The sequence below is a fragment of the Cydia fagiglandana genome, chromosome 14, assembly GCF_963556715.1.
Source record: "Cydia fagiglandana chromosome 14, ilCydFagi1.1, whole genome shotgun sequence".
Classification (NCBI taxonomy): domain Eukaryota; kingdom Metazoa; phylum Arthropoda; class Insecta; order Lepidoptera; family Tortricidae; genus Cydia; species Cydia fagiglandana.
The window spans coordinates 5190778-5215302 of record NC_085945.1 but is presented as its reverse complement, the minus strand read 5'-3'; the positions used below and the strand labels follow the sequence as shown (position 1 = coordinate 5215302).

The 24525-nt window shown below is 37.6% G+C and overlaps 3 protein-coding genes across 3 annotated transcripts in view; 2 read left to right on the top strand and 1 right to left on the bottom strand.

Annotated features, from left to right (window-relative positions):
• LOC134670986 (uncharacterized) overlaps window positions 1-24525 on the bottom strand; it is a 139663-nt gene that overhangs the window by 28986 nt on the left and 86152 nt on the right. The gene's annotated exons all lie outside the window — the stretch shown is intronic.
• Window positions 5268-24525, top strand: part of LOC134670654 (histone-lysine N-methyltransferase SETMAR-like) — a 311101-nt gene continuing 291843 nt past the window's right edge. Inside the window, exon 1 of the mRNA XM_063528468.1 lies at window positions 5268-6942. Within this exon, the coding sequence (XP_063384538.1) occupies window positions 5342-6412 (1071 nt within the window). The 5' untranslated portion in view covers window positions 5268-5341 and the 3' untranslated portion in view covers window positions 6413-6942. The remainder of the gene's footprint in view (window positions 6943-24525) is intronic.
• LOC134670985 (uncharacterized) lies at window positions 9114-24395 on the top strand. The gene is made up of 4 exons (XM_063528806.1): window positions 9114-9833; window positions 10154-10324; window positions 19597-19761; window positions 24021-24395. Exons 1-4 carry the CDS (start codon window positions 9114-9116, stop codon window positions 24393-24395), a joined length of 1431 nt encoding a protein of 476 aa, XP_063384876.1.

The following is a 24525-nucleotide window of genomic DNA, read 5'->3' as shown; positions in this document are numbered from 1 at the left end:
GTAGATAAACAACTTATTGTCATAATATATTATTTCACAAATATATTTAAGTATGAGGGGTGATTGGAAAGTTCACGGCCGAAGTATGAAATCAAATCCAAAGATTTTATTTAATATTTTTATTTCTCTACGTAGGCCCCGTCGAGCTCTTTGCACTTGTTCCATCTGGATTCCAAAGCCATTATACCACTTTTGAAGAACTTTCCTCCAGGCCTTTAAAATAGGTATCCACTTCTGCTTGGACCTCGTCGTTGGTAAAAAATTTCTTACCGCCCATGTGTTTTTTAAATTTAGAAATAGATGGAAGTCCGATGGTGCCAAATCAGGCGATTAGGGCGGGTGGGGCAATATTCAAACCCACAGTTGTGAATTTCTGCTATCGATTTTATTGATTGCATTGTGCTGGTGAAAGAGAACTTTTTTTGTCAACAATCCAGGTCTTTTTACTTTCAGATCTTCTCGTAATCGGCGTAAAAGGTCGCAATAGTAGTCCGAGTTTATAGGGGTACCTTTCTGGAGATAGTCAACCATTATTACTCCCTTTGCGTCCCAGAAGACTGATGCCATGACTTTATTCGCCGACAAAATGGCCTTTGCCTTTTTGAGTGGCGGAGATCCAGCACGAACCCACTGCTTTGATTGCTGTTTAGTCTCGGGCGTGGCGTGTAGTGATGGACCCATGTCTCATCCATAGTAACATATTTGTCCAAAAAGTCTTGAGGGTCAGCTTCAAACAAGTCGAGACAGTCGCGTGAAATTGTTAGACGAGTGATTTTTTGTTCCACTGAAAGGAGCTTCGGAACCCATCTCGCCGACACCTTTGAAAAACCTAATTCTAGCCACGTCAAATTAAGCCGAATTTGGGCAAGCTGCGGAAATAATTCGTGTAGTTTTGAAAATTGGTACAGGCATACCTTGTGGTGTCTAGATAAACATACTAAAAGTCCTCGAGGGTAGGGGGTGTGCTGGGGGTGTAGAGGGGGGTTGAAGGTACCTTTTTTCATATTTTTGCTCATATCTCCGCTCTTAACGGCCTCCTAGCCTAGTCGGTAGTGACCCTACCTACGAAGCACGAGGTCCCGGGTTCGAATCCTGGTAAGGGCATTTATTTGTGTGTTCTTCACAAATATTTGTTCCTGAGTTATGGATGTTTTCTATGTATATAAATATTTATATATATGTGTATATTATATATATCGTCGTCTAGTACCCACAACACAAGCCTTATTGAGCTTACTGTGGGACTAGGTCGATCTGTGTAAAATTGTCCTATAATATTTATTTATTTATTTATTTATTTATTTTATTTATCTCGAAAATGTGTACGAATTGCATTATAATTACTTCGGACAAAAGTTTTAACATAAAATTTACTACAAATTTGGTTATGTTTATTTTTACTCTGCGATCAATACTTTAGGAGCTACAGGCTGTTAAAGTTAAATAAGAGATAAAAAATAGACGGTTTAAAAAAACGTTGTATTTTCATAATTGTTCATCATAAATAAATTTTTTAATTAAGAATAAGCAAGCTAAATGACCTGCTGATAAAATATAAAAAAACCGGCCAAGAGCATGTCGGGTCATGCTCAGTGTAGGGTTCCGTAGTTACCCGTCCGTCAAAATAGACTATTTGCAAAAACTCAAAAACTGCTTAATCGATTAGGTTCGCTATATTTTTCTCTGAAAGTCTTTATTAAGCTTTACTTTCACGATTTTTTTCATATTTTTTGGACCCATGGTTCAAATGTTAGGGGAACTAAAGTGGAAAACACAACTTTTTTTCTTTCAGATCGATTATTTCCGAAAATATTAAGCAGATCAAAAAATGGTTCTCAAAGACCCGTATTCGTTTTAAAAGACCTATCCAACGACACCCCACACTATAGGGTGGAAGCGAAAAAAAATTTCATCCCCTTTTTAATGTACGGCAGCCACCCTAAAAAAATATTTTTTCTAATTTATATTTTACAACTTTGTCAGCGTAACTGATTTATATATTCGTGTCAAATGTAAACATGAAAACTAGAAAAAAATTTTTTTATGGTGGTTGCCCTACATTAAAGTGGGGATGAAATTTTTTTTCGCTTCCACCCTATAGTGTGGGGTGTCGTTGGATAGGTCTTTTAAAACGAATAAGGGTCTTCAAGAACCATTTTTTGATCAACTTAATATTTTCGGAAATAATCGATCTGCAAGAAAAAAAGTTGTGATTTACCCCTTAGTTCCCCTAACTTTTGAACCATGGCTCCAAAAAATATGAAAAAAATCGTGAAAACATAACTTAGTAAATACTTTCAAGGAAAAATATAGCGAACCTAATCGGTACAGCTGTTTTTGAGTTATGGCAAATAGTCTATTTTGACAGACGGGTAACTACGGAACCCTACACTGAGCATGGCCCGACATGCATATGGCCTATTTTTTTATATTTTATCAGCAGGTTGCTTAGCTTGCTTATTCTAAGCTAATTTTTTTATTTGTGATGAACAATTACAAAAAAACGACGTTTTCTTAAACCGTCTATTTTTAATTACTTATTTAACTTTAACAGCCTGTAGCCCCTAAAGTATTGATCGCAGAGTAAAAATAAACATAACCAAATTTGTAGTAAATTTTATGTTAAAACTTTTGTCTTAAGTAATTATGATGCTATTCGTACAGATATTCGAGATATGAGCAAAAATATGAAAAAAAGTACCTTCAACCCCCCTCTACACCCCCAGCACACCCCCTACCCTCGAGGACTTTTAGTATGTTTATCTGGACACCACAAGGTATACCTGTACCAATTTTCAAAACTACACGAATTAATTCCGCAGATTTTTCTAATTTGCTTAGGCTATTCGTTGACTATAATGTTTTGGGTTCTTTCATAGGAGATGCCTACGATGTCAGCTATTTCCCTTACTTTTAATCGTCGGTCTTGCATTATCATCTCGCATTTAATTGCCACATTATGTGGATTGGTCGCAGTGGTTGGTCTCCCGGGGGCGAATTTACAAAAGCTATACTATTTCAGTCACGACGCAGATTCTAATAGGGGAGCTTTTATTTATGCATATTAGTTAACAATACCTATACCGTGTCGGTAAAAAGTAGTCACTGAAATGGATTAGCTTTTTGCTTACATATTTTCATATATTATTCACCACAAAACCTAGTCGAGTTCAGTAACGTCAGTCACGTTTGAATGTGATATCTAATTTTTAATAATACTCATTTACTGAAATGGATTAGCTTTTGTCGCGATATATACAAACATTTTGCTCTCACAAAACCTAGTCGAGCAAGCGGCGGAGTCTCGCCGCCGCCGCCATATTGGTTTACTGTGAACATTGCGCAGATATGATTCGCCAGCGCGTTTCGTGCCTTACTTCGCATTTGTTGTGATCGTGATGTTTAGCGGTAGTGAGTAGATTTTGTCTTTTTACGGTTATGTGTTTTGCAAATATAAAAGTGTAAAATCATGTTAAAAAGAGTGTTATGTGATCCTTTAGGTGACAATATTTGTTATCTTAAGTTCGAGGAGAAGAGTGTGGATAATATTCACGCACAAATCCAGTGTAAGTTGACAAATGGTGATACGTATAACGACAAATGTGAAAACTTTATCACGGCGTTTTCAAGAAATACCAATACGAATTGGATAGTAAACAAAACTTTTCCAAACTGTTCTCGCCATGAGTTTCGGAAATTATACATTTGCCAACTGTCTGGAAAAAATAAAAACATCAATATGGAAAAACCCAAGTTCGGTAAAACCTCGTTACACCATACTTGGACGCATATCTACATAAAATATCAGTTGAAGGCCACGAATTGGAAACTATACTCTAATGTCTCGAAGGACCTGCGCGGGGCTGGGCGCGGGTCTACAAAGATCGTTGGGCTACAGTAGAAGATTTCAAAAAAGATTTCCTTAAGTCACACTGGGGGGACTACGAGCAAAACGAGCTGCGAAAGAAAATAGTTCATGGATTGTGGGACAAAGCTGAAGAACCATCAATGCACAATTATTTTATCAAAATAGTAGGTCAAGCCAAAACGTTAAACTACATAGTACCGGAAGAACAGTTGGTAACAGACATTATGCGGCATTTCCCTCGCTACATCCGACAAGCGTTCGTCACATCTAAAGCAATTAGCATCCTCGAGGCAGCTGAGTTCCTTCGTTCGATGGATGACGTCAATAAACAAGAGCCGCGCTTCAGCAATGCTAACACTACAACCACAAAAGCCAATGACAAGAAGACGCAGCCCCAGAATAATTATACCAACTGGCGTAGACCGGAGAACATAGACCGAAGAAACACCGCGGCAATAGAGATTGCAGAAGAATCGGAAAACTAAACACGGCTAGTGAAAAGGTCCCCGGATCAGCTATCGATTTTAGGGTTGTAATTTTAAATATGATGAATAAAATGTACTGGAAACCCGGACAGTTGTTGGGCATAAACGGAAGGGGATTGCGCGCGCCAAAAGAGGTCAAAATACCAAATAGAAAGCAAAATGAAGGGTTAGGTTACGTTCATAACAATAGAACCAAAAGCGGTAATGACAGACAATGGTAGCCAGTTCGCTAGCAAACAATGGTGCAAGTTTATGAAGACCGAAGGGGTAAAGGTTATATATACCACGTTGCGTAACCCAAGGCCAAATACCACAATAAGGAGCTTGGCAGGTTATTCAGAACTTATTGCGAAAAGAAACACCAGAGCTGGGTCAAAGTTTTACCAAAATTATAAGTCCTGTATAACAACACTTTCCATGACAGCACTGGGTACACACCGTGTGAAGTAATGTACGGTCAGCCTACTGAATTGTTCTTCGATAAAGACATTAGAAAAAATATCCAAATGAATTTAGAAGACATAAGAGAAAAGGTAAAATTAAATTTAAAAAGGACAGCTGAAACTAGACAGGCTAAATCTAATCAAAATTTTAGATTAATACAATATCAAGTAGGAGATTGGGTCAAAATAAGGAAAATTAACAAATCAAACGCGCAACAAAAAATCACAAAAAAATTCGAAGCAATCTACGAGGGCCCCTATATTGTCGCCGCAATCCCCTTCCAAAATGTGCACATCCTTGTAGATTACACCTTTCCAGATATTACAAGGGCAAAAATGAAATAACTAATCCGGGGGCGAGCTTACAGTAGATTAAATTATACTACGAGGGGCGGCTGAATAGTAATCTCCTTGGTCAAAAAAATATTAAATTATGTTACTGGTTGCAATGCAATTTTATTCCTTATTTATTCTTTTTTCAAATTTTGTGACATTCATTTGTTTCCGTAAATGCCATTTGTGTACAATTTTCGAATTTATGCAAGATGTCGGGTGAAAAAATCAAAATAGTTAAAATTGAGCACCGTGCAGTGATCAAATTCTTAACAAAAGAAGGAAATACGCCCTCGCATATCCGAGAGCGTATGTTGCGTGTGTTTGGTGATTCGTGCCCTTCAGAATTCACTATAAAATTTTGGTCCAAGCAATTTAAAATTGGTCGTGAAAGCTTGGAGGATGACCCCCGTAGTGGAAGGCCGATTTTTGCGGTTACGGAGGAAAATGTAGCCAAAGTAAAAAAAATAATTCTAGAAGACCGACGGGTGAAGCAGTGGGAGATAGCCCGAGATGTGGGCATAAGTAAAGAGAGAGTTAATGAAATAATTCATACACATTTGAACATGTCTAAGGTGAGTGCGCGCTGGGTCCCCAGAATGTTAACGCCTTTTGACATGGACAGACGGGTGAAATGTTGTAAGGACTTTTTGAACATGAGTCGGGGGAAAGAAGAAGAAATTATGTCAAAAGTAGTGACGTGTGATGAGACCTGGATCAGACAGTGGGACCCAGAAAGTAAGCAAGAGTCTTTACAATGGAAGTTCAAAGACGAGAAGCCTCCTAGGAAGTTTAAAGTTCGACCGTCAGCTGGCAAACTTATGGCTACGGTGTTCTGGGATATAGAAGGAATATTAATGATTGATTATTTACCAAAAAGAACTACCATGAATGCCGAATATTATTCTAACCTGCTACGCCAGTTAAGGGATGCAATAAAAGAAAAAAGGAGAGGCAAATTAAGCAAAGGAATTTTGATGTTACACGATAACGCACCTGTCCATACTGCCCGCACAACGCAGCTGGTTATGAAAGAATTAGGCTTCGGTACCATTGACCACCCACCGTATAGTCCAGACCTAGCCCCCTGCGACTATTTTCTCTTCCGAAATCTGAAGAAAGACCTCCGAGGCAGAAAATTTTCTACTGATGATGAGATGAAGGCTGCTGTAACGGACTTTTTTGACGACAAACCAAAAGATTTTTTTTTTCATGGGTTAATGTCATTATTTGACAAATGTAATAAGTGCATTTCCCTCGAAGGGGACTACATAGAAAAATAAAATAAAACTGGACACTACAGTCTTTTATTTCATACTTAGGTAGATTACTATTCAGCCGCCCCTCGTAGATATGACAGTTGATTTAAAATAAAAATAAATACTAAGAAAATAGATGATTCATGGAGTTGATTAAAATATGAAGAAGCATTGAAGTAAATCTTATTTTTGTTTTTTATTTTTAGTAGGATAAGTAAAAATGTTTCTATTTCTTTCCATTCTTCATTGGTCTGCGGTACCTGAAACAGTAATTTATTTTCATTCTATTTCACAGATTCGTCGTCCCGCTAATGAAGACACTGCTTATCAGGAATCTTAGGACAACAGCCCTGCCCTCACACTCAAACAACAACCAGGAAGTACCAGCTAATACATCCGACAACCAGCAAGTACCAGTTACTGTGACTACGACTGTTACCAATACCGGAAATACTGCGAGAGGTAAAAAGAGGGCTAGAGATATTTTTCAAGCCATTTCTGATTTGGAAAAGTTAAATGAAGATGTGAGTTCTGAAAAAGAAACTGTATTAGATGTACACGTGCACGAAGAATGATAGAATGTAGTTTTGGTATTCTATCTCACAAGTGGATAGTTTTAACATGAGCCATAGATCTTCAACCCGAGCGCACAGTATCAGTAAGTAGTTAAAGCGTGTTGTGTGCTACATAATTTTGTCAGGATCAAAGATGGATTCCAATTTGAAGACACTTTATATGACAGCACAGCAACACAAGGAAAGGGTTAAGAAATAATAATCGAGGTATAGAAGTAGATACGAGACTATTTTCACAATATTTTACATCACCACAAGGTTCCGTTCCATCGCAATACGATGCTATTAATAGACGGACGAACTTGTAAGGTAAAAGCTTATATGTATTTTTAAAGTAAATTAAAAAGAAACATTGTGCCTACTTACATCTTTTATTTTTTTCCATTGGCGAAAGCGTATATAGCGTATCTATTGAATTCAATGGATTATTGTACATTTAAATTAAAATACCTAATTGTAATAGCACTGTATTTGAATTGAATTACCTAATTGTTTTGTTAGTATTAGCTATGTAATGTGTAAATGCCTGAAAAGGTAAGATTTTAATTATATAAGTTATTAATGTACTTAATGTGCTGTACATAGCTTGAATCTATTGCACAATAAATTACAATATCCCAGTCATAGGATAAAATTTTGGAGATTTCCTCTCACCCATCATTTTTAGGCACTTTATTTGCGTACTCTGGTAGCGAATTTACGTATAATAACGGCCGAGACCCTAGTTCGATAATTAACAGTTCAGGATCGAGGTCCCACATTGTTGTTTAAGGAATGGTAAATGGATAATATACAATAATAATTAAAGTACAGAATATTATTTTTTTCATTTATTTATTAACACAAAATAATACATTTAAAAAATCATGACAGCGAACAAAGCCCCCTGAGGCTTAACTGCCGCTGTAATCGCTCTTATTTACTATTAATATTAAGTATATTAAACTATGGAGTATTTCATTTCACGAAGTCGGCAATCATGTTTCTTATTATGAGGTGTTGTAGTCTAGATTCCCCATCTTCGTGATATGAGACACTCCTATAAGTGCGACGTATACCTATAATTTACTTAACTAAGATATAGGGCTTTCAATATTTGTTTACATTTATGTGGGTTGTTACTGATATTATTATAATTTACTTCGGGTAGTTTGTTTAGGGTATGTGGTAACAAATATTCCCATCGTCGTTTACCATATGTATTAACACACTTTGGTAGGACAAATCGAGGCAAATAGGATAACTTTCGTAAATGTTGAGGTCTACAGTTTTTGTTTAGACTTCCTATGTTTAAAATCTCCTCATTGATTATTGCCATATCTATTTTCTTATGTATACTAATAATTTTACAATATTGTAATAATTCTTCATGTCTCTCTATTTTTCCTCTTACATTATTTGGGACGATCGTTTTTAAATAATAAATAATAAGTTTTTAATAAACTTAGCTGTAGTCTATATATTTTATTTATGTATGTTTTATACGTTCTACCGTAACTACTTAATCCATAGTCAATAATGGATTGTGCTAGCGCCAGGTATAACATTCTGAGTAACGTATAAGGTATTTTAAATTTTAACACTGCAAATTTTGCCAGCACTGATCTTAGTTTGTTACAAACGTAGTTTATGTGTGGCCCCCAATTAAACTCTTGGGTTTAAGGTTTGGGTTGTGTTGGTTGTGGTGATGACATGTAGTAGTGACGTTATATTATTATTGATGATATATAGTTGTGACGTTGTGTTGTATTATTATTGATTTATGTGACGTGGTGGTGATATTTTTGTGTATGGTTAGGGTTAGGTGTGTTTGGGTGTGGTCACGTGTTGAGTAAATAAATAAATAAATGTATAAATAAATAAATAAATGAATGAATAAATAAATAAATATATTGTTTTTAGTATCGTAGTAGTAGTAGTTTTTTTTTTTTTTACTTTTAAAGGCATCGTGTATCGTAGTAGTAGTAGTTTTTTTTTCTTTTTAAGGGTATCGTGTAATGTAGTAGTAGTAGCCATACCCCTTACCCCGTTTACTGTATGCCATGCACGTGTAACGTATTAGAACCTAACCTAACCTAACCGAACCAAATCAACCCAGATCTTATAGACCAATAGGGCTTCTTTCAGTCTTAGGGAAAATATACGAAAAAATGTGGGTTACTAGATTGAAATGGCACGTATACAAAACTATAGACCAGCATCAATATGGCTTTATGCCACAAAAAAGCACAGAGGACTCCCTCTACGATCTAGTAAAAATGCTGAAACAACATATAATAGGAAAGCGAATAGCTATACTGATCTCACTGGACGTAGAGGGAGCCTTTGACAACGCTTGGTGGCCAAAAATGAAGGCTGAGATAGCAGCAAGAAAGTGCCCTGGCAACCTACAACGGGTTTTGAGCTCTTATTTGGAAGGTAGGAGTATAAAAATTAATTATGCCGGTGAAGTATTGGAGAAAAATCAAACACGCGGATGTGTGCAAGGCTCTATTGCCGGACCGACTTTATGGAACGTTATACTTGACCCACTCATTAGACACTTCACACAATCAAACGACGTTCACTGCCAAGCTTTCGCCGATGACGTAGTTCTCGTGATAGCCGGCGAAAAATTGACAGAACTAACTCAAATAACTGACAAAGCGCTAGACTGGGTCCACAAGTGGGGTCTAGAAAACAAGCTGAACTTCTCGCCGGCAAAAACGAACGCTATGATTCTGACGCGAAAGCATATCGACAGAAAAGGCATCCAACTTAAAATGAACGGCATCGTGATCCCGATAGTTAAAGACTTCAAACTGCTTGGTATACAACTCGACGACGGGCTGACATTCAACAATCACGTGACCCTTATGTGCAAAAAGCTGGTAACCTTTTACCAACGATTAGAAAGAGCTGCACGGGTTACGTGGGGGTTGAATCCCAGTGTCCAGAAAACAATATACCAAGCAGTTGTCGAACCAATAGCACTATACGCTGCAAGTGTGTGGGCGCCTGCAACAGAAAAACTGGAAATCTGTAAAAAATTGAGAGCTACACAAGAGGATTCGCGCGACGTATATGTAAGGCTTACAGGACAGTTGCATTGCTACCCGCCCTCGCTGTTGCAGGCTTGCTCCCACTGGACTTGAGAGTTCAAGAAGCTGCCCGTCTTTACTGCATAAAAAGAGGAAGCCCTCTATTGCAGCTGCCAGACAGAGAATACGAGGCTCGGGTGCCATATACAAATACTCCTCATCCTGTGGACCTGGCCCCGCTTACCTTTGAAAAGGTCGAAGACCTGTCAGAGGAAACCGTGGCCAAGTACCAAATTGAAGGGCTTCGTATTTTCACAGACGGCAGTAAAATAGAAGGAAAGGTCGGTGCGGCAATAACTGCATGGAGAAATGACGAAGAAATAAGACAGTGCACTTTCCGGTTGGAAACCTACTGCAGTGTGTTCCAGTCAGAGCTCCTCGCGATTCTGAAGGCAGGAGAGTTGGCAGCAAAATTAAAAGACACTACAATTAACATCTTTAGTGACAGCATGTCATCACTACAAGCTATAGAGAATCAGACGTGCCTCCACCCACTTGTCTTCCGAATCAGGGAGCAAATATATACACTGCAAAAAAGCGGAATAACCGTACGGCTGTTCTGGTTAAGGGCTCACTGTGGTACGGTAGGCAACGAACGGGCCGATGAATTAGCTAAATATGCAGCTCTTCGGAAGAAAACAAAAGCTGCGTATGATTTGTTTCCAACCTCATACGCCAAGCGGACCATCAGGGAGGAAACGCTGTATAAATGGTCAGAGATATATAAAGAGCTAACAAAAGAAAAGCAAATCGCAGATTTCCTCCCTGATGCAACGTCGGCGTATAGGTATGCAACAAGGCATACACCAGACAATTTGCTAACACAAGTGATCACTGGACATGGCGGAACGGGCTACTATCTACACCGTTTCAAAGTAAAGGACAACCCGTCATGCCCATGTGACCCCGACATAATCGAAACAACAGAACATGTACTCACAGAATGTCCACGATTTGAGGAACTCCGATTAAACACCGAACTAAAATTGAAGGAAAAAATTATAAGATGTAATTTCAATATACTATTGGTCGGTAAATCCACCCATGAAACGTTTGCCACATACTGCAAAACAATAATTCGGAAAGTATGTATCCAAAACGGCAGTACAGCCCCATGGGCAAGAAAGGATAAATGATAATAATAATGGAAGTAATAGATAAATATGATAAATTAGAAATAAATATAAACTAGTCTATCTAACAATCAATATGTGTACATATTATGACACATATTGATTGCTAGATGACATGATATTCCAGCAACTTAAAGTAAAATGTAATCAAAATAATAGCAAAAAGATAAATAGAAATATAAACTAAAGAATAAAGAATTATTTAAATAAGCAAATAAAACAAAAATGCAAACAAAGTCTCGGATCATGTCCGAGGATTGACGATGGCAAGTAAATCACTTGCTATACTTAAAAAAAAAAAACCTAACCTAACCTAAACACAACACAACACAACAATGACGTATGAAACCTAAGTTCATTAACCCGTACATTGTATAAAAATATTCCAAGTGTCTTATCGCTATACCGGTTCGTGCGCGTACTAATTATGTGCATATTAATTAGGTTTATCAAACTTGTTTCGACGGATGCATGTCTTATCTCGAAAAAATGCAGTGCGCGTACTAATTATGTGCATATTAATTAGACTTGTTTTTATATCAAACATTAAACCTGTTTCACCGGATGTCGTGTTGCACTCTTATCGGTATTAATTATGTGTGCATATTGACTGATTAAAACCTGTCTTATTGCATTGTGTTATCTTAAATTTGCATGTGCATACCAATTAAGTGCATCCGTTTGATTGGTGCGTTATCTTTTATAAAGTGCATTGCTCCTATTATTCAGTATTTATAAGCGGTATTGCACCGTACCTGGCTATAGTTTCTCTTGAGTTGTTGGTTGTGACTAACGTGTTCCACTTAACTGGTAAGGTTAATGTTACTTGTGTTTGTTAATTGTATTTATTATTATTATTGTGTGTGTGTGTGTACATGTATATATTATTGTTTACAGATCATGTCTGAATTTGTCGATGCTGACCTCATTGTAAACGTGGATGAGCCGATGGCGTCATTGCAACGCAATTCTTTATTTGCACGTCGTGTTGAAACACGTCGTCGTGCGTCACCCTCAACAATGGATCCTCTCCTCGACGATCGTCATGACACAGCCGTTTTATCTTATTATCAACGCATTGGTTCTATACGTTCCAACTGTGTTCGTATTAATCTTAAATTTTATGTACCTCTATATACTGTTTCTATCGGTCAACCACAATCATTCTGTTTTTCTTGCATAAAAGATCTAGTTGTTCATTATCGTCATTTCGAGTTTAATGATATGGTTTGTGGAGATGACGAAAAGTCTAGTTCTTATCGTCGTATGTATAATTGCGAATCCCAGGTACGTGTGTTCGGTGACTAGTTCGAGTGATTCACAGTTACATGGACCTTTTGAATCGTAACAATTGTTGTTATGAAAGCATTGATGACTGTGAGCTCTAATTACCGGCTTGTCTTTTTTGGGCATATAGTTTGAGTGAATGTTCATTAGTTTCGTTTTTGAGTAATTCAAGACGAGACCCACGTCGTGGGCCCATTTGCAAAGGAGGTCAAATACGGCCCCGACACTATCATTAGCAATGACATGAAATTTCATAACGCTCCAGCGTTTGGTCCAGTCAGGTCATGACATTCCTAAATCTCCCCACACACTTATCAGTATTTCTATCAGTATTTTCATCATTACCTTTCACGGGGAATTTTAAGCTATTATTTTCCTAACCGTTCTTAGTTATGTTGTAGTGTACGTTTTGAAGAACACAAAACCAAGACATTATTCAATCATCGATTCAAATATTTCTAACCTGTCGTAATTATACTATGTACTGTGGCAACTCTATGCCCGATGAGCCAGAAAAATGCAGAAAAAGAAATAGTTAATTGAAAAGAATATTTATTTGTTTCAACCTTTTCGTGCGTGCGTGCGCCATGACTGTGTGAAAGATTGGTAGTTAAAAAATGTATCCAAATTTTTTTTTTTATTCTTACCACGAACCGGGAATCAAACTATTCTTAAAGTACAATCAGCATCATATAGTAGGTAGCACCCAAAGTACCTATTTAAATAGTTCGGTACGCCATACATACCTATTATATGGTGTACCGAACTATTTGAATACTTTGGATGCTACCTACTATACGACGCTGACTGTACCTACTGGATTCTTCTGTTATGTAAGAATGTATAATTTGGTTAAGAAAAAAGGTACCTGATATGTAGGGATTGCAATCCGGTCCGGCGGATCCGGTAATCCGGCCGGATCTGGCACATTTTTCAAGATACCGGATCCGGCAAAATTCACCGGATCCGGTAAAGTGAATCAAAGCGCTAAAATATAAAATAACAGCTTAAAACACTGCTAAAATTTAAAAGTTCTCGCCAATATTCGAATTTTCTCGCTCGCAAACAGCAACACAACAACTTGTTTATTGGTTGACGCCAGTCTTCTAGCCGACGAAATATGTGTAGTCGTAGCGTTGAGATTTCCGTGCACCGTAAGCACTGGATTGGTTTATATTCAATTTAATGTGTAGTTTCATTGTAATTTAATGTACATGTTCTTTCGTTTTATTTTGTACAAACCATTACAGCCCACTTTAAGACACAGGTTTTTGGGGTATCCGAAATACTAATACTTGTACATAATTATATTAATTATTAAAAAAGTGGTTAGGATTTTGCTGATTAAAACTAGTCGGGGTTTCTGCGGTTGACCTGACGTTTAGTAAAAACAATATCTGTGGAGGTTCGAAGTAAGGAGGTATAAAAAAAGAGTCCGTCATAAAGCAAGTTCGAACGGGATAGTCTTATATGGAACATTCAACCATAAACACTAACTATTCATTCTCAATTAGTCATAAAACTTTTTAAGCTTTACAGGCCTGATTTAGTTAATATGTTTTATCCTTCTTACAAATACATAAGTCAAAATGAGAGATAAAGACCAAAACGAGAAGATCAAAACTATTCATAGCTAATTCAGGTCAGTAACGCGTTTATAAATAATGCCATAAACCAGAGAGTTTACTTATAAGATAGATGCATACTTACAACATGTTATTATATAAGAATATACAAAATAGGTATGTTGTCCATATTTAAAAAAATATATTGAACTCTATGCACGAAATAAAACGCAAAAGGGAATATTACGCAAAAGTCGGCGTAGGGTCCACTAGCAAATTCAGAGGGTCTACTTCGAAATACGAAAATCGAAATTTCGTTATCAGTCTCTAACGCTCGAATACGCAAGAGTGATAAAGAGGCAGAAAACGAAATTACGCGGTAAGCCCTCAGTATGTGCTAGAGGCGCCCCCTACGCAGAATATTGCGTAATATTATTCTATTTCCCTGAATAGGGAATATTACTCGAAACTCTGCGTAGGGGGCGCCACTACCACAATCCATCACAATCTGGGGGTCTACCGCGAAACACGAAATTTCGTTATCTAACCTCTCTATCACTTTTCATCATCATCATCCTTACTTTTGCATATTCGAACGATAAAGAGGCAGATAACTAAATTTAGATTTTCGCGTTTCCCGGTAAAAATATAATTAAATTGTTGTAAACAACATAAAATAAAAGGTTTTTAATTTTTATTTCATGTATGGAAACTTTTAGAAAGGGACAGAGATTTTCTTTGTGCATCGTATTCTGCATGTTTTCCTTTTTTCTTAAGAGTCAAGTGAAAATAAACTTTAGAGCAATGATAATAGAATAGGTATACTTCACTTATTGATTTAAATGCCAGTAATGACTCTTGTTAGTATAAAACCTTCTTCTAAAATACTTTAAATGACGGAATGAGGGATTAGAGTGATGCGCTTCACTCACTATCAGTATAATGTCATTATTTTGACATTTCTTCAAAAATATTAAAAATGTTTAATAACTTCATTATCGTCCATCATTCTTTCTGTCATTTCTGATTCCATCATTCTAACCAATTCACTGTCAGTATAATGTCATTTCTAGTATCATTACTTTGACATTTAACTCCAATACTGACGGAAATTATTAAAATAAGCTTCATTACTTGCCGTCATTCCTTCATGACACTCCCTACACTATCACTAAAAACGTCATTCCGTCAAAGTAATGTCAGTATCCATGATAGTGTCGGGGCCGTAAAAGTTATTTTGCATGAGACATCTGGCCTTCTCAATGTCCCTGTCCGCCACTAGGAGGCAGGTGTCATCTGCGAATTGGTATACCGAGCCCTCTTTAAATATGTTACACATGTCGTTTACATACAATAAATATTCGGTAGGAGCAAAAATCGAGCCTTGAGCCGTGCCTTCCTCGGTTGGGATTAGATCACTTAGTATACTGAACTAAAAATCATTACGGATCACTCGCTGTTTCATAGGGATTTGAAAAGATTTTTATTGAGAAGTTGCTTTTACACAGTGGATGAAATTTATGATAATGTTTAACATTTATGATACCTACATTATTATCTTTACATTTTATTAAGTGTCTAATAATTTTAGTTTTAAGCCATGTATTTCAAACACAATACTTGTATTGTTTTTTTTGAATAAATATATGACTATATTGTTTACTTTTACTGTAGTGTAACGGTTATGGTGGTAATTTTTGAAAAAATCAAGAAGAGGGCCCTGTATTCCACTTCCTTTAAGTTTGGCATAAAGTGTATCGTACCGTAGAGTTTCAAATGCCTTACTAAAATCAACAAAAATGGCTAAAACATACTTTTTGTCATTTAAATGCTGATTAATCTCATTAGTGAATTTAATTTAATATACAAGAGGTTATGCATATTCATAAGGCATACATGGGGTATTCATTCAGACAATGTCATATTTAGTTTTGAAGAATAGGAGGCCAAAAACTTTTTAAATTCAGTTGCCCAATAGACAAGTAGAAATATCAATTGACAGGTTGAAACCACCATTTTTGTTAAATGAGTCACCTGAAAGCAGTAACAATTCCAGTAGTAATAGAACAAGACGTAGTAGTTCGGATTTGAACATAAATGAGCCTATACGCCATTAGTGTCTCAAAAAAGTGCCTTTGACTCGTACGACGTGGAGCGGACGTGTTATAAATAGGCCAGTTAGATTTTTGCTTGATAAATAAAATTGTATCATGTGCATACATAAATTACACAGTTTTAAAGTATAAAAAGTATAACAACTTGTTTCACTATATTGGATGTAATGCAGGGTTGCATTGCGGATAAGGTCACTTGTGCGGAGAGGTTGCCCACGAGTGACACATTTTAATGTTTTGAGATTTCTTGGAAAACGTGAAATTCGGGTCCACTACTTTGTCTTTAATTTAGCATATCCTGGATGGAGCCTGGACCCCGGGGTTAGAAAGTTTATTTCGGGGAGGTAAACTTTCTGCTTACCGAAAGTAGTATACGGTTAGCCACTTCACAGGGTGAATGGCTACATTCAAATGTAATTTATACCGGATTTTTGTCAGTTTCAAGTCGGGCTCTGAAACTCGAGTCCCGCACCGTAGTTAAGAGTTTCTATATACTGTGTCATAGAGTTGTCGTGACATTGTTTTGATTTTTATACACGTATCGAGGCAATATTATAGGAAGTAAATATTTACTAATTTAAGTTTTTTGTAGCATATTTAAGTAGACGTTTTAGATAAACTTTTATTCAATATACAATCAGTACAGCACGTTGTTAGACGTCTGAGTTAGATTTCCTGTCAGTAAAGTTATTGTGGAAAATTGTGAAAATGAGATTAACCCAAGGAAAGCAGGACGACAGTAACTCATATAATGCTATTGCGATAGCGAAAGTGGAAAATTTATCTAAGGCCTGATTCGTAACGGATTTGAAAAATTCAAAATGCTGGCACATAGCTCTAAAGACAAATATCCCTCTTTTGTTTTTAATATTGACATTACTAATGTCTCCAAATTATGTAGGCATCGTTTTTCATTACGTAAGAGCTGAAAAAACTAAAAAAAGATGAATCAACGTGAACGCCGTGATCAGATTGTTGCCAAATGGATGGAAAATACACAGCGACCGAACCACTTCATCGCAAAACAATTAAAAATCCCAAGAAATACCGTTGATACGGTTCTAAACCGATACTTTGAGACCTTGTCTACCGCTCAGAAGCCTCGAACCGTAGAACATGGTGGTGCTCGTGATCCTAGGCTAGACAGGAAAATCATTAAGACGATTCGCAACAACCGCAGTATGTCTGAACGGGATATAGCTAAAAAAAACTCTACCAATCAGTCAATGGTGAGACGTGCCAAGGAACGGGCTGGTATGAAGTCTAAAAAGAAGCGAAAAGTGCCGAAAACATCGGAAAAGCAAAAACTAACAATCAAAACCAGGTCTCGAAAGCTGTACGATTTTCTGGGTACAGACAATTTTCATTTGATTTTGGATGACGAAACCTATGTGAAGGCGGACTTTTCAACACTTCCTGGCAATCAGTTTTATGTTATAGCTGATGGAGAAAATCTTCCAGATTCGGAAACTACCGTAAGAATGGAGAAGTTTGGCTCCAAGTATCTGGTTTGGCAGGCAATTTGCCCATGCGGCGATCGCAGCAGTGCATATGTTACAACTGGCACAATCAATAAAGACATTTACATCAATGAATGCTTGAAGAAACGGTTAATACCATTCATTCAAAAACACGATTCCTCGGCCTTATTTTGGCCAGATCTAGCTACAGCCCACTATGCAACGGATACCCTAAACTTTCTCAAACGACATGATGTCCAGATCGTGCCTAAAGCACTGAATCCGCCAAATATTCCACAGTGTCGCCCTATCGAAAGGTATTGGGCTCTGGTCAAAAGAATCTTACGGAAGACAGGTAAGACTGCCAGCAATCAGCAAGACTTCCTGAGAAAGTGGAACGCAGCGAGCAGGAAAGTGGCTAATGACACTGTCGCACGGCTGATGGAGGGCATTCGGCAAAAATTGCGGCAGGAGTGGGAGAAAAAGTAGAATTTCCATAATAGTCACGAGATGATAATTTTATACTGTTTTTTAATATAAAATCATATATGTTTGTCAATTAAACCACTAAGCTGACAGAAACAGATTTTTTAATTTTTCAAATCCGTTACGAATCAGGCCTTACTTAATCAAGTGCAATCGAAACTAAATTATGTCGGAATGGGACTAATCGTGTTTGGAATAATGTTGTTTTTGGCGTTATGTTATTTTGTGAGAGTGAAATGTAAACAATGTGCTAGATCATGGGTGCAGAAGACTGTCGGAAATTTACCACCCACAGCTATCAAAGTGCATACCGTCCAAACTAATCCACCACAACAAATGTATCAATAAGTGTTGTAGTTAAGTAAGAGTAATACCTAACATGTTGTAATCACTGTTCAAGTTCTCAGAGTTAGACCACCATGTTCATTATAAATAAAACAACAATGTATTATTTCAGTGTGTAATCAGTAATGTAATACAATGGGTACAGATATTATTTCACAGCTCTTGTTTACAATGTGAGCGATAAATTCAATGTAAGCATTCTTGGAACCGTAATGCCGCATAAATCCTATTTAATTAAGATTTTCTATTATTTATTATAATGAATTTTGCAATGTATTCTCAAATTATGTTATGACAATTTTAGTATTATTTGTAAATATGTAGTCACCGTATTTAGTATTAAGATTATTGCCATGCCCTAACAGGGTACCATGTACCGACTTTATAATGTTTTAATACCATCCTATGTACACATGAACATGGACGCAATAAAGATGTGAATTATGAACCTTAGCATGGTAAGGTATGTGTCACACTCATAGCTAGTAAGTTTGTTTTGTTAGCTTTGATATTTTTCTATGTCTCTTGTATCACTGTATTTTGACAATTATTTCCTTTTTTCTTCAGAAAAGGGCCCCCCCTTTTCTAAACCGAGTCACCGCCATGTCCCTACATGATTCCCCAATGATGGGACATGGCGGTGACTCGGTTTAGAGTCAGCATATTCAGTATACAGTTCGAAGGAGCATTTAGTCCACGTCCACTCAGTCGCTCAGCACAAGGCATACAGTGCACACATACTTAATTAACTACTTCGATACCGCGGCGCCGCCTGGTTCTGGTCCCGTCCTTGTATAAAATCTAATTTCGTAACCTTCTGACATAATATATATGGAGTCAGAATAAATCGGTGTTAAAGTTAACCTTTGTTTACCTCATCTCCCCATAGGGTCACCCATACCTAAAACGATATACCGACAAGTAATAGAACCAATAATAACCTATGCGGCAGAAATATGGGTAAAGGCAACTAACTACAAAAAGGTCGAAAATGCACTACTCAGTTTACAAAGAGGATTTGCCATAAAAATTATACATGGATTCAGTACACTGCCCACCAAAGCATGAATAGCCTTAGCTGGACTAACGCCACTCCCTGATAAAATCAAAGAAGTGGTCAATAGAAAAAGTTAAGAGTACACTCACAACCAAATTCCTACCAGGTGACATCCAGTATGACACACGAGCTGCAGTCAACGGACTGCTCCACCCAGCCAAAAGACCACACATTGATATCAGCAGAAGTAAACAATGCAGAAGAAGTAGAACCATACTACACTACAGAAATGAACAGGATATATACAGACGGAAGCAAACACGACGATGTTGTGGGTGCGGCAGTAGTAATCCATCATCCAGACGGAAGAAGTACAAATAAGAAAATAAAACTACACAACAGTTGCACAGTGTTTAAATATGCCTGGCCATAGAAAAAGCCTGCAACCTCTACAGATAACTCAAACTAAAGCAAAATACCATCTTTTCTAACTCGAAGGCTGCACTACAAGAGCTAGCCAATCGAATGCGATCATCAACAGAACACACAAAATTATATCAACCATGAGAGAAAATGGACATGTAATACAATTTTGCTGGATCAAAGCACATGCTGGCATACTTGGAAACGAAGCAACCGATATGACTAGCCAATCGAAACAGCACAAATGCGATCATCAACAGAACACACAAAATTATATCAACCATGAGAACCACGCGGAGTCTTACGGTCTCGTTTTAACCCTTTGGATATGGAATTATAGAGTGCGAGACAAGATACGTAAGGTATAGATAGTTCATTTAAACATAGGTACGTGGGCCTTTAGCTTTCAATATTTAATTAGTTGCATCGATTAACACCGGACATTTAAAATGGTCAAACCGTTGTATGACATATCCTTGGGAAGGTTGGTGGAGATGATAAGTAATTAGTATTAGTTATGTTCCGGGTTCCGGGACATCACTTGTTAGGATTTGAACGTGCAGCGGATAAAGTTTTAAAATTCGCAGATGTGCTACCTCAAACTATTATTTCGAAGAATCTATTGAACCTGTATCAAAGGGCACCAGAGATAGAGACCAAAAATAACCAATTAGACGAGGGCAGCTTCAAGAAATACCGCATGAGCATTGTTCTGCACAGGCGGTTATTACGGGGCAACTGTGGGTGCTACTCAGTTATAATGAATGGATGTGCAGAACTTGCTTTAGACCTCGCTGTTCATTTAAACATATGTGGGCCTTTAGCTTTCAATATTAATTAGTTGCATCTCAACCTTGCATCGATCAACACCGGCCATTTAAGACGATCAAACCATTATATGACATATCCTTGGGAAGGTAGGTGGAGATGATAATTAGTATTAGTTATGTTCCGGGACACCACTTGTTAGGATTTGAACGTGCAGTGGATAGTTTTAAATTTCGCGGATGTGTTACCTCAAACTATTATTTCCAATACTCTATTGCACCTGTATCAAAGGGCACCAGAGATAGAGACTAAAATAACCAATTAGATGAGGGCAGCCTTCAATAAATACCGCATGAGCATTGTTCTGCACAGGCGGTTATTACGGGGCAACTGTGGGTGCTACCCAGTTATAATGAATGGATTTGCAGAACTTGCTGTAGAACGCGCTGTCGGCTAATTGCGAACTAGCTTCGGGTCAGGTGAGTTTGTAAAACAGTAGCATAGGTACTCGTTTTTATTTTATTTAGGTAAGCGCAAACCCTAAGCTTGACATGCTTTTTGCTTCACCCCGGAATTTCATATCAAAAGTTAAAAAAATGAGACTCGAAAACTATGAAAAATCGGCTAACATGTCTACATAGGGTATACTCTGAAAGCCCACAACGTGAAAAATATAAAAAAAAAATTGTTGATCGACAGCGCTAAGAAGCGACAATAGCGTTAGTGCTGCCGAGATGACATTTAGGAGAAAACTTCGTTTAGGTACCACTACCAGGTGATTTTTAAACTGGTACAGAGACCTAGGTGACGACGATACTCTCGTCGACCGGATTCGCAAAACTATAGGTAAGCTTAAACCCGCTTTAAAATCACACAGCAGTGGTAGATAATTTTTTGTTTATCCCGATTTGAAAACATGTACTCAAGTTTTTGTCCGAGACGACACAGTTAGACGACCTTTAAAATCCTCGTCATACGAGTCCATTCAAAGTTCTCAAGCGTTTCGACAAAGTCTATAAAATTAAACTTCCAGATCGTGTGGTTAATATCTCCATAGATCGTCTTAAACCTGCGTACATATTAAATGACGCTAGTAACATAGAGTCGGATCAACCGGCTACCGACTATACTGACATTACCGACGAACAGACTAATTTGAATCCTACAAGTACGGACGTACATACAGCCCATTCCTTGAACAAAGAGAAGTGGCCGAGTCGTTCGTAGACCTATTCGTTTTGATGTAGAATACCCGTAGGTCAAGTTATACTGGTCGTGTAACTACAACTAGTTAGGCTTAGATGAATATAACAGATGTTTTAGTAACAAATGTTATGTTCATGTTTAATTTACTTATTTTTTGAAGTGTTTGTAATAATTTCATTGTTGATATAACGATGTTGCGTAAATGCAATCAGGTCATTTTAAGCGCACGTGTAACAACATGCCTAGGTACTTATATTTTTGTTTAGTAAGTCATTGCACAAGGAAAAATTATGTTAATTAATTTGCAATTTAATGATATTTTGGGAATATAAAGAGTCGTAGTATTAATTTGCTTTCATTTCTTCATAGACATTTATTACCATCATCATCTGCAAGATGGGCTATGCTCAAAGTAAACCTGCTAATAACGAAGTTATCGCTCAAGTCCAAGTGGTGTCAAATGTTACTCAAGTAGAGACGCGATTGAACACCCTATCAATTATATTAATACTGGTAGCTGGCTTGATAGCCAGAAGTCTCCTATTTGCAATTCGTCGACTTTGTGTTAAGAAAACAAGACGTTGGTTACGGAAGGAAGTGAGTGCAGCGAGTTTGGCAACTCCGGTGGTTCGGGTTCAGACCCTACCACCCCAGGCAGTCCAACTACGGTGTGCTAAGTGTTACAAACAGAGATTTTCCTCGTGCAAGTGACATAAGTACCCTTGTGTGTAAAATGTGTTAGTTAAGAAAAACTACCATTTACGATTTTCAGAATTGTGTTTATATTTGTCAAAATTTTATTTGTAAATTTAATGAAACAAATGTTAATTTCCAGTAGTTAAATTATATGTCATTGTAAACATCATATTATTTTACTTATCAGCAGTGTAACAACCGGTATGACTTCTTGGTATTGCCGCCCGTACCATTACATGAGTTGCTATCGAGAACTTAGATTACGTTACTACAATCGCTAGCGCCTAAACGCGGTTCGTGTAGATTTCGAAACAACCGGTACCATGAGTCAATTACTCGTTTACTATACTCGCTAACGTAAGCTCGATTCATCGTGTAGTTAACGTTACGATAGGGAATTACCTTGGAGTGACGTGCCTAACTTCACAGCAAAGAAAACTATCTCTTTTTGACTATACTGAAACGCTAAGTATCCAAGCATTCGTTTAAAAAATATAAACATAACGGTGCTAATTTAAAGCGTCATGGCACAGTATTATTATGTAAAGTGTTAGTGGGGTCTTGTATTTGTGTTGGTTACTTTGTCAATGTGACAGTTCTCTACTTAAGTTTGAGTTGACTGGCTTGACGTCCGTTGGCTGTTGTTGCTTTTGTTAATTGTGTTTTTGATTGTGTTCCTGTGAATAAAAAAGTGCCTAGCGCCGCTAAAGAAGTTTTCATTTAAAAAAATGCGTACTAGTACGTCACAATTTCAACTTCTAGTTGACTACATGCAAAAGTAAGTATCTATGTACTTTAACTTTAATTTGAGTTATACAGTCTCCCTAGTTTATAATAATATGATGAAATATTTTAGTTTCAAGCGGTTAGCAAAGTATTTTAAGGTCCCTCTCATCTCATGTGTTAACAGGCATGGTGACCTTAGCAAACCAAATGATGGGCCACACGGAAAGGAACTTAATACACGACGGTGGGCCGAGCTCACACAACTTTTGAACAAAGGGCAACAGAGATAGAGACTAAAAATAACCAATTAGACGAGGGCAGCCTTCTAGAAATACCGCATGAGCATTGTTCTGCACAGGCGGTTATTACGGGGCAACTGTGGGTGCTACCCGGTTATAATGAATGGATGTGCAGAACTTGCTGTAGACCTCGCTGTTCATTTAAACATATGTGGGCCTTTAGCTTTCAATATTTATTATATATTGCACCTGTATCAAAGGGCACCAGAGATAGAGACCAAAAATAACCAATTAGACGAGAGCAGCCTTCAAGAAATACCGCATGAGCATTGTTCTGCATAGGCGGTTATTACGCGGCAAATGTCCACTTTTAGTGTTTAGCAGTAGCGTTTTGGTTTACTGCGACAAAACTTTTTACGTATACCTAACGCTGTGTATCACTCCGCCTCCCTACGTAGCTACCCTCTGCGACTATAACTTCTTATAATATTATATGGCAACCCTGCATCAGTGAACCGGCAAAGATCTTCAGGAGATCAAGAAAGAAGAACCTCAGGATTCAAGCAATAAGATTTCAAGAAAAGCACATTCCTGCACAAGTGAACCAACGCACCAACGTAGTCAGAAATATACAGAAGTCGGAACATCTAAAGAAACAGAAACAAGAAAACAGACGAAAATGGCAGCAATTACGATCACCGTGCACAACGTCAACATTCGTTTGGAGGGTTTAACTCCCAGGTCTCACCTTCACAATCGAAGGGGACCAAGGAACGGTTCGAGTGCAAACCGAACCAGCGAGCCCGCCATCACCAAACCAGCAGCCCACGCCGCCGGCGAGCGAACCGACAACAGTGGGGGTTGTCCAGCCCCAATCAAGAACATCACCGCCACCAGAGTCCAGTAGTCTAGAGAGATTAGTATTAGTTATGTTCTGGGACACCACTTGTTAGGATTTGAACGTGCAGTGGATAAAGTTTTAAATTTCGCGGATGTGTTACCTCAAACTATTATTTCTAATGTTCTATTGCACCTGT

Excerpts from the sequence above, each read along its gene's own strand:
- LOC134670985 (XM_063528806.1), top strand. The coding sequence starts at position 9,114 with ATGTGGGTTACTAGATTGAAATGGCACGTATACAAAACTATAGACCAG. Across the intron at positions 10,325-19,596 it reads GCAGTAAAATAGAAGGAAAG|GTGACATCCAGTATGACACA; the intron begins GTCGGTGCGGCA and ends AATTCCTACCAG. Across the intron at positions 19,762-24,020 it reads GAAGCAAACACGACGATGTT|GAGATCAAGAAAGAAGAACC; the intron begins GTGGGTGCGGCA and ends AAAGATCTTCAG.